At 37.2% G+C, this 17171-nt stretch overlaps 1 protein-coding gene and 1 pseudogene across 2 annotated transcripts; both read left to right on the forward strand.

The window, feature by feature from the left end:
* Nucleotides 1-3749: 3749 nt before the first annotated feature.
* LOC147299699 (zinc transporter 11-like) lies at nucleotides 3750-5614 on the forward strand. The gene is made up of 3 exons (XM_086240746.1): nucleotides 3750-4277; nucleotides 4668-4726; nucleotides 4876-5614. Exons 1-3 carry the CDS (start codon nucleotides 3806-3808, stop codon nucleotides 5389-5391), a joined length of 1047 nt encoding a protein of 348 aa, XP_086096872.1. The 5' UTR covers nucleotides 3750-3805; the 3' UTR covers nucleotides 5392-5614.
* A 146-nt stretch (nucleotides 5615-5760) lies between these two features.
* Nucleotides 5761-8062, forward strand: LOC147299700 (zinc transporter 11-like; annotated as a pseudogene). Its single transcript, XR_015121788.1, has 3 exons — nucleotides 5761-6839; nucleotides 7148-7164; nucleotides 7349-8062. The product of XR_015121788.1 is annotated as a zinc transporter 11-like (transcript).
* The last annotated feature ends 9109 nt before the right edge of the window (nucleotides 8063-17171 follow it).

Genomic DNA, 17171 nt, shown 5'->3' on the forward strand with positions numbered 1-17171 from the left:
TGCTTCGCGACGAACCAGTGAGTAGGCTTCTTCCAGGCTTAGTAAAGGAGAAGCAGCCAAAACACGACTGTTGACTTGATCCAAACTGTGATCAAGACCTGCAAGAAACATATAAACCCAATCCTCAGCTATACCCTTCCTCTATTTCTCAGCATCAGCTGTACACTCCATATCATTAGGCCGTCGATAATCTAACTCCATGAAAATGGAGTTCAGCTCATTATAGTACTTAGTGAGAGGCCGGCCACCCTGACGCAATTGAAAGGTCTTCTTCATCAATTCATAAACCTGAGAAGAGTCAGAGGCATCAAGATAGCTCCTCTTAACAGCATCCCAAACCTCCTTTACTGTTCCACACTGAACGAAATGAGACATGAGGTTGGGCGTCATGGAGTTGATGAGCCATGACTTCATTATGGCATCTGCAGCTTCCCACTCATCATAGTTCGGATCAGTCTCTGCAGGTGCAACCTTCCTGCCTGTAATATAGCCCTTCTTATTTCTGCCGGCAATATGCATCTCCAAAATCTTAGACCAAATGCGATAATTAGTACCATCCAATTTGATATGGATTGGAGAAGAGGTCTCCTGAAAAGTCACAATGGATGACATCTTGTTTTCAGAAATCATAGGGGTCTCGCTGGCAGAGGCAGTGACAATTTCGTCAGACATAGGATGCGGCTAGGATTTCTTTCAAAGAAAGATTGAGGCTAGGGTTTCGGCTTGGCTGATCGACACCTTCCTGTTTGGCTAGGGTTTGCTGATGGTGTTTAGCTAGGATTTTAAGAAAGGAAGATAGGCTAGCAGTGGCACAAGAGAAGAGCTGGAGTTGCTCTTGGAAGGGTGCGGCAGTAGCAATTCTTCAGGTTAGGGTTTCAGCAAGAACAAAGATATTTTTTTTCCCGATTTACTGTAGCAGTATTGTAGTGGCGACACTGTAGCAGCAATGTAGGGGCGACACTGTAGCGGTACTGTAGTGTGAAAAAAAAGTTCTTTGGAAAACCTAGATCTCTAGGCTCTGATACCAACTTGATAATATGGCTGAATGAATTTTTCATATATCTCAAGGTATATTTATACAGGATACATAAGACCATTTAAGGTAAGTCAACTATACAGCTATGACATTAATTCTTAGCTAAATAAGGAAAACCTATATACACGCTAACTGGTAGTGCTACTGGTCGTAAGGTTGCTGCAAAACAATTGTGTTACTTTCCACTAGCAAGTAGACTTCAGAGGTTGTTTATGTCACGACACACTGCGGAACATATGACTTGGCACCATACAAAACGTTTGTATGATGGGGTAATGAGGCATCCTATAGATTCACCGGCTCGAATGGAGTTGGACCAAAGATATCCAGATTTTGCTAGTGAGGCAAGAAATGTCAGGTTGGGTCTTTCTAGTGACAGATTTAACCCCTTCAGCCATATGAGTACCTCGGGCTTTTTAGTGAACTGTGAGTTGCTGGAATATTGAATTCGAGAAACTGTTGAAACGTAAAGTACCTTGAGATTAGTGGACGAGACTTAAAACTAACAACCATGTTGTGGAAAAATGGATGAAGAGCAAAGTTTATCACTTTATCTTCAAGAAATTGGATTTTCCATCAGAATATAAAGAAGTTTCTTGTCAAAATGTAACCCTTTGTACTTTTGAATGAATATAAATTGATAAGCAATTAATGAACATGTTTCCCAATCAATTTGGTAGCAATTGTTAAGGTAGCTAGAACAGTTTAGACTCATTGGCCAGTTATGGTTATGAAAACCCCTATATATAGATATATATCGTTGGTAGATTCGGTTTTGGTTAGAGGTTTACCCAACAATTTAATTAGTTAACTAAACCGTACCGACCCCTAGTAGTACTGGCATGCGCACCACATTCCTTACCAATTGAAATACATAGCTTTGTGTGATATAATTCTTACTTTGTTTTAAAATAAGAGAGAAAGATGCAGAGAATACATGAGAAAAGTACGGAGAATTCAAAGCGTGTATTTTTCATAAGCAAGAGGCTTATATGTATAGGCTTAGGTTTACTTGGAGGCCACTCCTAAGATTTCTTGTTTTACACAAGAAAGGATTCAAAATAGTATAATATTACATAAAGACCCCAGATACATAATTGTGGACAGCCACATAAATATGAGTATTTAAAACATTCCCCTTAGATGTCCACCAATCAGTGACAGTTGCCTCATTAAAACATTGTTAGGAAAACCCAATGAGATAAAAATCCTAAATGAAGAAAAAAGAGTACAATCTTTATAGATCGCATATATGGTATTGGACGTGCATAAGGATGCCTCGTTAAAGCTTTGCTAGGAAAAGCAGTGAAAGTTAAAAGTAGACTTATGGATAATTTTTTATAATAATTAATACAGAAAATTAGGTTTAGGTCGTTTAGGATGACATTGTTGGTGATATTAGGGATTCACAGTCAAATCCGCATAACTTATATTCACGTCCTTTTATTGAGTGCCACGTATGATTATCAATATACACGTCAGCACTTTTTTTTTTCTACAAAATTTGATTTTTCCAATTCCCAACTGTCCCTGAAATTTTTTTGCTAATAATTATCATTTAATCTATAGTTTATACCAAGATTATTATGTGAATTTTCAAATTTGAATTTGAATTTAAGTAGAATGTGGATATTCATTTACAGGGAAAAAGAATTGTACAATTCTTATGCATCTCTCTCCCTCTCTCTTCATTGTTCTCTTATGAAAGAACATACGTCTAGCCAATAAGGTAGATGACGAATCTCTCTCTGTCTCTGTCTCTCTTTCTCCTTTTCTCTCTCTATCTCTCTAGATTGTCCTCTCTTAGATCATTCTCTTACACAAAGTTGTTGCGGTGGATCTAAACAACTATTATTTGATCATATCATGATCGATGATGAACATACAATATTTGTAGATGCTATGACTTCCACCTTGGGTTTGAGTCAAGATCTATTATGGATTTCTGTGATGGTTGTTATATATACCAATAATTGTAGGTACATTGTTTCATATATAGTTAAGGGTTTTAAATGGGCATTCTTTTTAGAATTTTTGCTGGTTATGCATGTTCTCAAATGTACCACCTCTTGTATTTGTGAATATACCAATTCACGTATCGGTACGGTCAAATTGTACCAGTCCATGTGTTGGTACAGTTGAAATGTACGAACTCACGTAATGGTCTAGTCAAATGTAACAATTCAAGTATTGGCAGGTTGAAACAAAATGTACCAAGTGAAGTATTAAATGTATCAATCCGCATATTTGGTAAACTAAAATTTACCAACAAAAAATAGGTACAAAAGAAATGTACCAAACGACGTCTTTAGGGGAGATCAAGATTTAGTTTTCTCTAACTCCTTTATTTTAAAATATTTTTTATTAAATTTTTGAAGAAAATTTGCATTAGAAACAAAGGTTTTGTTGCCTAATTTGGAACCGCAACCCACCCAACAGAAAGATCGAGAGTGCGTTTGCTCCAAGTCAAGTCTTCGGTGGAGTCGAAAGAAGGCAGAGGCAGAGAACCACCCATTTATTCTTCTGTCTCTGTCATATTATTGTAGTACAAGTACAACCCACACCCAACGCAACGCTCTTTCCAATTTCGTCTTCTTTGTACTACTCCAAAAGTTTCTCTTCCACACATGTTTGTAGTTTGTACTACACAGTCTACACCCAAACCCCGTTGACCAAATTATAGCAACACCCAAACCCGTTGACCAAATTACAACAACACCCATTATACCCAATGCCCCCCCTCCTTCTCTCAAACCCACAACGCCAATCATGGCTCGCTCAAATTCCCTCATCTTCTTTCTCCTCATCCTCCTCCTCTGCCTCACCATCACTGCCTTAGCCCACGGTGGCCACGACGACGACGAACCCATCACAAACGACGACGAACCCACTCCCAACCTCCGCTCAAAGCCTCTAATTCGGGTGAAGATATGGTGCTTGATCATAATCTTTGTTGGGACCTTCATACCTGGGGTGTCCCCTTACTTCTTGAAGTGGAACGAGGGGTTCTTGGTTTTGGGTACCCAGTTTGCTGGGGGGGTGTTTCTGGGTACGGCTTTGATGCACTTTCTGAGTGATGCCAATGAGACTTTCGAGGACTTGACTCCGAAAAAGTACCCTTTTGCGTTTATGTTGGCTTGTGCGGGGTTCTTGCTCACATTGCTTGCTGATTGTGTGATTTCCTATGTGTTTTCCAAGAAAAATGATGCTGTGTCTGTTGCTGCTGACCTTGAGCTTCAGGGTAAGTACTGTGGTTATTCAGATTATGTTTTGGGTTTGAATTCTCTTTCGTTGTTCAGTTATTGGCTTTTGGCTTTTGATTCTTGTTTGTTTCCGTTATTTTACGGTTTCGGCTGTCTGATTTGTGTTTTTGCTGAGAATTGTAATTGGGGTTACTATATACTAAGTTGTGAATAATTAAATCAAGGAGAAAAAACTAGGCTTAAGGTGTGTTGTAGAAGTAGATTCGAAGGACAATATTTAATTGACTTTTTCATAGATACTTTTTTTAAGAATCATGATGCAGAGTAAAGAAAACGAACAAATCAGATATGCATGAATATTTTCTCTGCTACCGTAAGGAAGATGTAAAATTGTTGGGACAATCAATTGATAATGTTCTTCATTCCAGGGAGTGTTGAGCAGGGAAAGCGTGTTCAAAATGGCATGTCTTCACAATCACAGTTTCAGGTGAGATATAGCTCCTGTTCATATGTCTACTGGGAGTATTAAGATCTGTTATGGGGGATTACTTGGCGTGGTTTTGAGACGGACTCAATACTTTTGCTTTAATTTTGGCTAATGACTGACTCAATACTTGTTATTGAATGCCTTGACAGAGCCATAACCATTTTGCAAACGCATCTGTTGCAAGTGTTAGTTCACTTGGGGATAGCATCTTGTTGATAATAGCCTTGTGCTTCCACTCTGTCTTTGAGGGCATTGCCATTGGGGTTACCGAGACTAAAGCTGATGCTTGGAAAGCTTTATGGACGATTTCTCTGCACAAGGTATTCGCAGCTGTTGCTATGGGCATTGCTCTCCTTAGGATGATGCCTAACCGTCCCTTCTTATCATGCGCTGCCTATGCTTTTGCATTTGCTATTTCAAGTCCTATTGGTGTGGCCATCGGAATCATAATAGATGCGACAACTGAAGGTGATTTGGCAGATTGGATATTCGCCATTTCAATGGGTCTAGCATGTGGAGTGTTCATCTATGTAGCAATAAATCATCTATTGGCAAAGGGTTACACACCCTATAAGAATATTTCTGTCAACAAACCCCAGTACAAATTTTTGGCCGTGTTGTTGGGCATTGGGGTAATAGCTGTTGTGATGATTTGGGACACTTGAAGCCATGCCAAAGATTGTGCCTATATGATATTTGCTTGTGGAAAACTGCATGATGAAGCATATATGGAGTGCAGCTAATTAAATAGTAGCAAGGCAAGGGTGATAAATACATGGTTCTGTTTTATATAAATTTTTGCTAGTCATAAGTTATTAGTTCAGGTTATGACACTCCTAATGATCTCCAAGAATGTTTATTCCCAATATTTCAAATTATTACACAGATCACATATCTCTTCTCTTCTGGATCTTTTCCGTGTATTGGTTGTCAGTGTCATTCAGAATTTACTGCTTAGACGGCTTGGCAATTATCTGGATGAGTATTAATATGCTAATTAACAAAAATGAATCCATATGGTTGGGTAGCATGACAATGTCTGACTTCTGTTTATATGCAAGAAAGGGGGAAACAAAGCGCTATCTTTGTTGACTTACATATCCTGATTGTCTGACTATCACAATGTACAAAGGAGGCCTACAGTCAAATTTTGGCTTTAGGTGTGGGGTAAATGCTTTTACCACTGGAGCCACAAGTTCCTATCACCACAGCTAAATTTGGCGATGCATGAACATGTCTTGGTACAATGTACATAATCATATTAATATACAAAACATCTGTTTGATATTTACATCCAAGTCCTGTGGACTCTCTCCAGATGTTGTTCAATGGTACATGTATGATGTTTGTAATTGTACCAATCAGAATCTGATTAGGTATCAGGGTAGTTTTCATTTCTAAAATTTTATTTCATGGTGATAACTGCAGCTGATTCTTTTAATTGAAAAAAAGAAAGAATTGTAAATGAGATTTGCCTAAACAATGATATTACTTAAGCGTGCTGATACTTGGTCAAAATAAAATTCTTTTTATAAAGAAGTTGATGCCTTGTAAAATGATATCTGATTAGTGATTAATGATTGTTTTTTCCCTATTTGTTAAGTAAAGTCCAAACCACCAGTGTATTATAACAGAATATGCGCTTCAACCCCTTCCATGCACCACTGAAGAATGGCTTGCTACAATCTTCTCAGGCTCTCTCTCTTCCTCTGCCTCACCCTTTCTGCCTTGGCCCACAGCAGCCCCGACGACAATGAAACCGACAAAGGCAACAACGTTCACAGCCTTCGCTCTAAGCCTCTTATACTGGTCAAGAGTTGGTGCTTGGTTTTGGTTTTTGTCGGGACTTTTGCAGCTGGAATGTCACCCTACTTCTTAAAGTGGAACGAGGGGTTCTTGGTTCTGGGCACACAGTTTGCTGGTGGTGTGTTTCTGGGAACAGCTCTCATTCACTTTCTGAATGATTCAAACAAGACTTTCCGGGGCTTGACAGAGAAGGAGTACCCTTTTGCATTGATGTTGGCCACCGTGGGTTTCTTGATAACTATGCTTGCGGATTGTGTGGTTTCCTATGTGTATACTATGCAGAAGGGCAGTGACCCTGAAGTTCAAGGTAGGTGGTGATTCAGACTTGATTCCATTTAGCTTTTGTAAGGTGAACATTTAACCATCTGTGATTTCAAAGCCTCTGAGGTTCTTGCTGAGGCTGTTATAAGCTGTCTTTTTTTTTTGTCTGAATTATAAGCTGTCTTAAAAATTGGGTGGACTTGTAGAAAATGATATAATTACATAAGTTAATAAAGAAAATTGATCAAATCTGGTATCTTGGATATCTTCTGCTTATTACCCTAAAAAAGATGTTAATTTATTTTGACAATTCGATTTAAGATATTGATTTTACAATCTTTTTTCCTATTACAGGTAAGGACAGTCACAAGGTGAGATTTTTAACCTTATACTCTGTATAGGAGATATTTTCAATTTTTGAATCAGGATGTAGATATGATTCTACCTGATTAATGATTCATATCAGACTGCTTGACAAGATTGACTGGATATTTTGCTTGTTAGTAATTACTAGATTGACTGGATATTTTGCTTGTGTATATGCTTTGACTGCAGGGTCATGATAGCCACCACCTTGCAACAGTTGGTTCACTTGGGGATAGCATTATGTTGATCGTAGCCTTGTGTTTCCACTCTTTCTTTGAGGGCATTGCAATTGGAATTGCTAAGACAAAAGCCGAAGCTTGGAGGGGTCTGTAGACAGTGTCTCTGCACAAAATCATTGCAGCTGTTGCCATGAGCATTGCTCTCCTCCGCAAGATTCCGAACTGCCCCTTCTTATCATGCATGGCTTATGCTTTTGTATTTGCCATTTCTAGTCCAGTTGGTGTGGGCGTTGGGATCATAATAGATGCCACAACCCAAGGTGCCACAGCAGATTGGATCTTTGCCATTTCTTAGGTCGAGCATGTGGGGTGTTCATTTATGTATCAGTACACCATCTACTGTCAAAGGGTTACACAACTCATAACGCAGTCTCTGTTACCTCATTACAAGTTTTTGGCTGTGTTGTCGGGCATCGGAGTCATCGCTGTTGTCATGATCTGGGACACTTAAAAGTATGCCCAATATGGTGAAAAATTATTACGTGTGATGATAACACCACATTGCATGCAGACGTAATATTACAAATTCACACAAGTTATAACACGTGTATTATAATTTATTTGCATTCGTAACGCAACGTTGGCATGCCACATACAATTACTATCACACAATAATTTCTTAATTATTGTCGCTCCTTCAGTCTAATATTGTCGTACTTTCCTATATTTTTCTGTTAAGGTAAATTAGAATCTAATGCATATTTATGGCCTGGGAAATATTTTATTCCCTTTAGTTCAAGTTCACATTTTCATATTAGTTGCCAAAAGACATAAATTTGTACCTCATTTACACTGACAGAAAAACCAGTGTGACAGAAAGTTGAAATCAAACCATAATGGAAGGAAATTTTCTTTTGTAAATTTAAACCACATTGAAAACTTCGAAAAACTATAAGAAAAAATTTGTTCCAATTACGGAGATAAAAAATATAATTTAGTAAAAAGAAAAACAAGCTAGACGGATTGTACAAAGTACAAACTCAACTATACGGATGCCGTGCAACATATATGTTGGATTTATGGCCTGTCTTTAATCACTAGTTTATGAAAAGGAAGAAGAAAGAGAGGTTAAAGACTGCAAGTTACAGCCTCTGATTTTTTTTTTTTTTTATTTTATAATAATCGAGTGATAATTCTGCAGCTTAGGACAAGTTCCTAAGTCAACACCTAAAGAGATCTTAGCCATCCATGTGGCACTAGATCAACCAGACATAACAAGCTAAGTTAGACATTAACTTAAATAAGAAATAAAACACTTCTAAGGCTAAAACAGTAAAGGAAGACATTATATTTCAACACTCCCTCTTAATGTCTTATTGTTTAACTCCCAATAATTGCTTTAAATGGATAAATTTATCTTTAGGCAGAACTTTTGTGACGATATCAACCGCTTGATCTTGAGTCTTGCAGTAAACAACTTCAACCTCTTTGTCATCCACAATATTCTTAATAAAATGATGCTTTAAAGAAAAAGTTAAATGTATCGTTGGTTCACTTACTTTCACGTTTTTCTCAGATTGGTCTACGATCTTTTTTTTGTACCAAATTAGTCCACTTTCTTTTCGACGTTTACCTTCTTGGTCCATTCCGTCAATTTTTAACAATTTTCCGTCAAATTAGAAAGCATAATAGACTTTTCATTTATTTTTCTTCTTTTCTTCTACTTCTTTCTTTATGTTTCTGCAACACACCCCCAACCAAGGAATAAAATTTTGAGTTTCGACGAAATTTCGATGGAAATTTCGATGGAAATTTCGACGGAAATTTCGAAGATTTTTAAATTTCGACAGAAATTAGACCGAAACAATGGAAATTATTATCAAAATACAGAAATTTTGAATGAAACTTTACTATATGTTTATTTAACATATTATCTACTACATTGATAAAAAACATTGAAGAAACCAAATTATATAGTAAGTTTCATGTGATATAAGATGAATATAATGAGCGCTGAAGGTAAATATTGTGAAATAAAATTAGTATAATAAATAAATAAAATTAATATATTCTTTATATTCTATAATATATACACTAAATTCTATATACTTTATAATCTATACTCTATATTGTTTAAGATATCGTATAGGATATTAGGGTTTAGGTCCTTTAGGATATTTTTAATTATTTTTTATATAAAAATGTATTAGAGTTTATTGGTTTAGGGTTTAAAAACAATTAAACGAAACCCCAAAACAGCCAAACGAAATCTCAAATCATTTTTTTTTTCAATTTCCCAAAAACCTCAAACTAGGATATGGTATATGATATTAGGGTTTAGGCCCTTTAGAGTATTTTAAATTATTTTTTATATAGAAATATATTAGAGTTTACAAATTTAGGGTTTAAAAATAACTAAACAAAACTCCAAAAAGGGCAAACGAAAACCCAAACTATTTTTTTTCTTTACAATTGCCCAAAGGTCTCAAACCCCAATCAACCCTAAATCTTTTAATTTTTTTTCTCTTTTTTACTTTTTTTTTTTTTTTTCTTCTTCTTTTTCTTTCCTTCTTTTTCTTTTTTTCTTTTCTTTTTTTCTTCTTCTTTTTCGTTCCTTCTTTTTCTTTTTTTCCTTTCTTTTTTTTTTCTTTCTTTTCTTTCCCTTCCTTCCCTTTCCTTCTTTTCCCCCCGAGTCTCCAGCACGCCTCCACTGTTTTTCTTCTTCATCCTCTCTCTCTCTCTCTCTCTCTCTCTCTCTCTCTCTCTCTCTCTCTCTCTCCCCCCAATCCATCACCAACCCACCCTCACCCTCACCACTTTCTCCCTCATCTCCCCCTGCCGTCGCCCCTCCTGCCGCGCCACCTGCCCCTCCTGCCGCCGCCCCCTCCTCTTTCTCCCTCAATCTCCCCCTGTCGCGCCCCCTTGCCGCCCCCTGCCACCGCCCCATTTTTCTCCCAAAACCATCTTTTTCTCTCAAAACCCAGCCTCCTCTCCAAAAACCCAAAAGACCAAAACCAGATCACCGGCGAAAATTTCGCCGAAATTATCCCGAAAATTTAACAAAACTGGGTTTCGATTTCGGTCCCTCCTCAAATCGAAAATTCAGCCGAAATTTTCGAAATTTAAACCCTTGCCCCCAACCACTTTTATTATAGTTTTTTTTTTAAAAAAAAAAATTAGAAAGAAAAAAGGGGTAAAAAGAAAAAAAAAATAAAAAAAAAAAGAGGAAATAAAAAACCCAAAAAATCAAACCCACCATCCCCCTCCCCTCCCAAACCCGTGCCCAGGCCACTCCACCATTAGAAACTCACCTCATCAGCCTCCCCTCTCGATCACCCACCTGCACCGGCCCCACCACCACACCCGGCCATTGACCCCCTCTTTCCTTTTTCCTCTCTCCCTCTCTCTCTCTCACTCTCTCTCTCTGCCCCTTTGTTTTCCCCTTTCTCTCTATTCCTTTCTCTCTCTAGATCAGCAAATCCAGCTTTGTCTTCTTTGTTTGATAATTGTTGTTTTTTTAATTATTAAGTTGGTTGAATTGGATCTACAAATCAAATTTCACAATTACTTCATGGTTTGTTGGATTAGTGGGCTTTTGAATTAGATATTTTATATTTGGTTTTGGTTTGCAGATTTAAAAGAGACAGAGAGAGAGAGAGAGAAGGGAAGGGGAAGAAGGGTTGTCGCCCGATGCAGATGCACTAACACGTTGATGCCGCAAGTGGTGCCTTTGTGGCCAGTATAGATGGTGGTGGAAGGGAAGAGAAGTGAAGAGAGATGGGGAAATAAAGGGAGACAAAAAGAGAGGGGAAGGGGAAGATGGGGTCACCAGCCGTTGCAGAGGTGGGGAGGGTGGTCGGTGGGTTGCAGGCCAATGGTGGTGGGGTTGGCCAATAGGGAGGGAGGGGGTTGTGTGAGGGCCTACAGGTGGGGTTGGGGTTTGTTTTGGTGATTTTTTTTAATTTTTAATTTTTAATTTATTTTTTCTATTTTAGTTTTAATATTTTTTAAAGGGTTAATTACATATATATACCTCAACAATACATCACTTATCAACTTAGTACCTCAGTTCAAAAACTTTCATTTGGGTACATTAATTTCAATATTTCGTCAACTTTGTACTTTCGTTACTTTGACCGTTAGAAAAACCGTTAACTGCCTACTTGGCGCTGACGTGGTATACGCAAACCCACCACTAAATGTTGACATGTCTTTTAGAAATAGCCACATGTACAAAAATTAATAAAAAAAATCAACAAAACCATTAAAATTATATATAAAATAGAAAAAGAATTGAAAAAAAAGACAAAAAAACAAACCAGCCCCCTCCCTTGCCCAGCTTCACCTCCCTACCCAGCCCCCTCCCTCCCAGGTGAGAAAAATGAAAAAGAGATCATTGGTTCTTAGCTATTGTGGAGCTATCATTCTTCAATTTCCAGGTGAGAAAAATGAAAAAGAGTTCATTGGTTCTTAGCTATTGATGGAAAATCGGAAATAGATCTCTTTCTTTGTTTGTCTCTGTTAAAGAATGGTTCTTTGTATTTGGATTTGCTGCTGCATTAACATTTTCAGTACTGTCTGGGATTGTGGATAATCAGTTTTCAATTGCTTATCTTTTCCTTTTATGTTCTCTGAATTTTTCTATGTTGGTCTGAACCCTGAGATCTAACTTGGGTAATTTTCATTTCCTCCCACCCACCCAGCCTTGTCCCTCCTCCCTCATTCATAACTAAGAAATGGCTTGGAAAACAAAAGAATTGGTTTGTTGCTTTATTTGAGTTTTGGGATTATGATTTGCGATTTTGGTCTGTTTTTGTTGGTTTTTGTTTTGAATTCAATTAATTGCTTATTGGGTTTTGGTTGTTGTGGCTGGAGAGCGGGAGGAGAGAGAGAGAGAGAGAGAGAGAGAGACACACACACACACACACACACACACACGAAAGATTGGAGGTTGGGGAGGGGCTGGGTTTGAGACGGGGGCTGGGTGCAGAGTGGACGAGGTGGTGGTAGGAAGCCGAGCTCGCGGAGCAACTAGCCATCGTCGTCGAGGTAGGAAGCCGAGCTTGCGGAGCAGCTAGAGTGAGAGGGAAAGAGAGTGACAGAGAGAAAAAGATAGAGTGAGAGATAAAGAGATGCGGCCGGGAGAAGGTTGCCAATGCAGGGGGGAAGGGGTTGCCAGCCAGTGGCCGGAGAGGGGGAGGGAGGTGGATGGGTTAGGTCGGCGATGCGACGAAGGGGGAGGGATGAGAGTTTCTGTTTGCCTTTTTTTTTTTTTTTTCAAAATTCAATAATTTTTTTTTCTATTTTATATTATTTTTATTGATTTTTTTAATTATTTTTTGTCCATGTAGCTTTTTTTAAAAGACAAGTCAACGTTTAGTGGTGAGTCCGCGTGTGCCACATCAGCGCTACGTAGGCAATTAACGGTCCTCCTAATAGTCAAAGTAACGGAGGTACTAAGTTGACGAGATATTGAAGTTAATGGACCCTAATAAAAGTTTTTAAACCTAAGGTACCAAGTTAATAAGTGATATATAGTTGAGGTATATACAATGAATTAAATTTCGAGTTTCGAGGAAATTTCGATGGAAATTTCAAAGATTTTTAAATTTTGACAGAAATTAGACGGAAACGATGGAAATTACTATTAAAATACATAAATTTTGAATGAAACTTTACCATATGTTTATTTAACATATTATCTACTACATTGATAAAAAATATTGAAGAAACTAAATTATATAGTAGATTTCATGTGAAATAAGATGAATATAATGCACGCTGGAGGCAAATACTGTTAAATAAAATTAATATAATGAATAAATGAAATTAGTATATTCTTATACTTTATAAATCTATAATTTATACGCTAAATCCTAATACTAAACTCTATATACTCTATATACCCTAATACTCTTTATACTTTATAATCTATACACTAAACTCTATATATTCTATAATCTATACTCTATATTGTTTAGGATATGATATAAGATATTAGAGTTTAGGTCTTTTAAGATATTTTTAATTATTTTTTTATATAAAAATGTGTTGGGTTTAAAAATAACTAAACGAAATCTCAAAACGGCCAAACAAACCCTAATAATTTTTTTTTTCTTTCTACTTGCCCAAAGGCCCCAAATCCCAATCAATCCTAAATTTATTTTTTTCTTTCCTTTTTTTTTTTTTCTTTTCTTTTCGTTTTTTTCTTTTATTTTCTTTTATTTCTTTTCTTTTCTCTTTTCATTTTTTCTTTTCTTTACTTTCATTTTTTCTTTTCTTTTCTTTTTCCTTTTTTTTTCTTTTCTTTGCTTTTTTATTTCTTTCCTTCCTTTCTTTTCTTTTTTCTTTCGTTCTTTCCTTTCTTTTCTTTCTTTTCTTTCTTTTCTTTCTTTCCTTGCTGTTCTTGTTTCCTTCCTTTTCCCGTAACTCTCCACCTTCTCCAGTCATCTTCCCTCTCAATTTCTCATTACTTCATTAGTCACCTTCTCTTTCTCTCTCCCTCAATCAGTCGCTCCCTCGAGATATATCCTTCCCTCTCTTATCTCTTCTCTCTCCTCCATCTCTCTCTCCCTCCCCGATCTCCCTCTCTTCTCTCCGCGCGCCGATCTCCTCTCCCCCCACCGATCTCTTCCTCCTCTCTTCTCTATCCCCGACGACGACAAGCGACGAGGCCGGCTCTCCTTTTCCTCCCATCTCTCCCTCTGGTCGCTGCCTTCTTGGCTCAAGCCGAAAATTTCCATACCCCTAAAAATCAAAATTTAACACCTTCAGTATATATATGTAATTAACCCTTTTTTAAATTAGAAATAGAATTAAAAATTTATTTAATATGAAAAGACCATTCTGTCCTTCTTTTTAACATAATTTATAACAAATTTGACAGAATGGACCAAGTAGGTAAACGTCAAAAAAAAAGTGGACTAACTTTTTTTAATATGAAAAGACCATTCCGTCCTTCTTTTTAACATAATTTATAACAGATTTGACGGAATGGACCAAGTAGGTAAACGTCGAAAAAAAAGTGGACTAACTTGGTACAAAAAAAAGATCGTGAACCAACTTGAGAAAAACGTGAAAGTAAGTGGACCAACGATGTATTTTGCTCTTAAAGAAATGTGTTTTGATCAACCATGGAAGACTAGATTTTCAGTCATTGAAATTGTAGACTTGTTGTCACATAAAATTGGAGTAGACTCTCCTTGCTTCTCACCAACATCCTTTAGGATCCTCTTCATCCACATAGCATGACTGGTGGCAAATGCAGCTGAAACATACTCAGCTTCGGCAATGGATTGAGCAACAGTCTATTGCTTCTTGGAATCCCAAGATACAACACCAGAACCAATAGAAAATGCATAACCAAAGGTGCTCTTCAAGTCATCTACACTTCCTCCTCAATCACTATCACAAAACCCAACTAATCTTGGCCAAATATTCTTTTCATAATGCCAAAGTCAATTGTGCCTTGCACATTTCTTAGTATTCTTTTTGCAATTCCATAGTGAATTAGAGAAGGCATATGCATGAACCTTGATAACAAACTTGTAACAAACATAATATATGGACAAGTTGTTGTAAGATAAAGTAAGCTTCCCACCAAGCTTCTGTAAGGAGTTATGTCTGTAGCTCCACTCCCATCTTCTTTTGAGAATTTTTCATTTACAATTAGAGGTGTAGAAACAGGTTTACAACCACCCATTCCAAACTTTTCAAGGAGAGATTTTGTATATTTCTTTTGAGAGATAAAGATGCCAACACTATTTTGATAGGTCTCAATTCCCAAAAAATAATGCAAGAGACCAAAATCATTCATTTCATATTTTTTCATCATCTTCTTTTTAAAATTCAGAACCATATCCTTGTTACTTCCAGTAAACACTAAATCATCTACATAGATAGAGAGAATAATGATTTCGTTTTACCTTCAGTCTTGATGTACAAAGTTGCTTTATTCTGGTTCCTTTGAAAGCCATTCTTGATGAAGTAAGCATCAATCACCCCATAACGGAAATTTTTTTCAAAAAGGACACATACTTTGAGGTCAATCTTATTTTAGGACACGCATTTGAGTTTGTGTTAGTGTAGGGCACATATTTACAATTTGTGTTATTGTAGGACGCACCGTCAACTCTGTTAACTTTTCCTTCCAAATGAGGGATAATTTGGTCATTTCATATTAAATGAAACTTTAATTCAATTTCTAACTTAATAAATATTATTAAAACTAAAAAATTAAAAAGATTAATACTAAAAATAAATTAAAATATTTAAAATTAATTTTAAAAAGGTTAAAAAAAAAAACAATGAAAGAACAGTAGATCGATGTCACACCCTCCTCCTCACTAGGCCCTCCACTCCCAGCCCCAACCCACCTCCGACGACGGCCCACCCTCCCCTCTCTCTCCATCTCTCCATCTCTTCCTTTCTTCTTCTCTGTCTCTTTCTCTCTTTCGATCTTTATGTCTCTTTCCTATCTCTCTATATCTCTGTCACTTTCTCTCTCTATCTATTCTTCTTTCTCTCTCTCTCTCTCTCTCTTCACTGTAACCCACTACCGGAGCGGTGAGGGAGGCCGGCGAAGTCACTGCTCTTCAGATCGACGTCAAACTGATATGGGCAATTGATTGTTTTTCTTTCAGCTACAAAATTTGGGAAATTGGGGGTTTTGAAAGGCATTTGATTGTGGTTGTTCTGTAGGTTCTTGGCGTGGAGACAATCTCTTTGTGGTTGTTGTTGTTCTGTAGGTTCTGTATAGGGCTAACGAGAAGTTTGAGCAATTGCAAAATGTGATCTCAATTCTTGGGAGAGGGAGAAAGAGACAGAGAGGAAGAAAGGAATTGAAGAAATGGAGAGATGGAGTGAGTAGGGAAGATGAGCCGTCGTCGAAGGTGGGTTGGGGCTGTGTGTGGGGGGGGGGGGTGCGCTGCCTGCCTCCTCCCTTTCTTTTATTTTTTTAAGTTTTTATTTGTTTTTAAAATATAGAGAGTGAATTGTCAATTTTGCCCCATCAAAATACGTCACGTGTTGTGTACATGATCTATTTTTAACAGAATTATTAACAGAGTTGACGGTGTGTCCCACAATAACACAAATTGTAAATATGTGTCCTACACTAACACAAACTCAAACGCGTATCCTAAAATAAGATTGACCCTAAAATACGTGTCCTTTTTGAAAATTTTTCCCCCCTATACCAAGCTCTGGGTGCTTGGTTTAGGCCATACAAAGCCTTGTTCAACTTGTTCACCTTCAATTCTTCATTTGAATAACAAAGCCATGTGGTTGATCAACATAAACTTCCTCAGTTAAGACATCATTCAAGAAAGCTGATTGACATCTAATTGATAGATAGACCATTTTTTTTTAGCTGCCAAAGCAATTAGAGTCCTGATGGTATCCAATCTAGCTACTAGAGATAAGGTTTCATAGTAATCCACCTTTGGCTGTAGAGAATACCATTTTGCAACTATTCTAGCCTTGTTTCTTTGTATTGATTCATCCACATTCATCTTTGTCTTGTAGATCCACTTCACACCAATCAGTTCCTTGTCTATCACTTCGTCTTTCACTAGCTGCCAAGTTGAATTTTTCTCAATGACTAGGATTTCTTTCTCCTTAGCCTTTTTCCATGCTATATCCTTCATTTCTTGTTAAAAAGTTTGAGGTTCAATCACCAGAAGTTGCAGCTAGCATAGACATCACTAAGACTTCTCATCCTAATTGGGGTTGAACTAGAAGTTGAATCTTGTGAAACTGCATTGAGGGCTTGTATTTTCAAGTGACTAAACTGGTGTTTAGGATGATTCTCAGCTTCATTTTCATCTTCTTGG

The sequence above is a fragment of the Dryas octopetala genome, chromosome 1 (genome assembly GCF_963921425.1).
Source record: "Dryas octopetala chromosome 1, drDryOcto1.1, whole genome shotgun sequence".
In the NCBI taxonomy this organism is placed as follows: Eukaryota; Viridiplantae; Streptophyta; class Magnoliopsida; order Rosales; family Rosaceae; genus Dryas; species Dryas octopetala.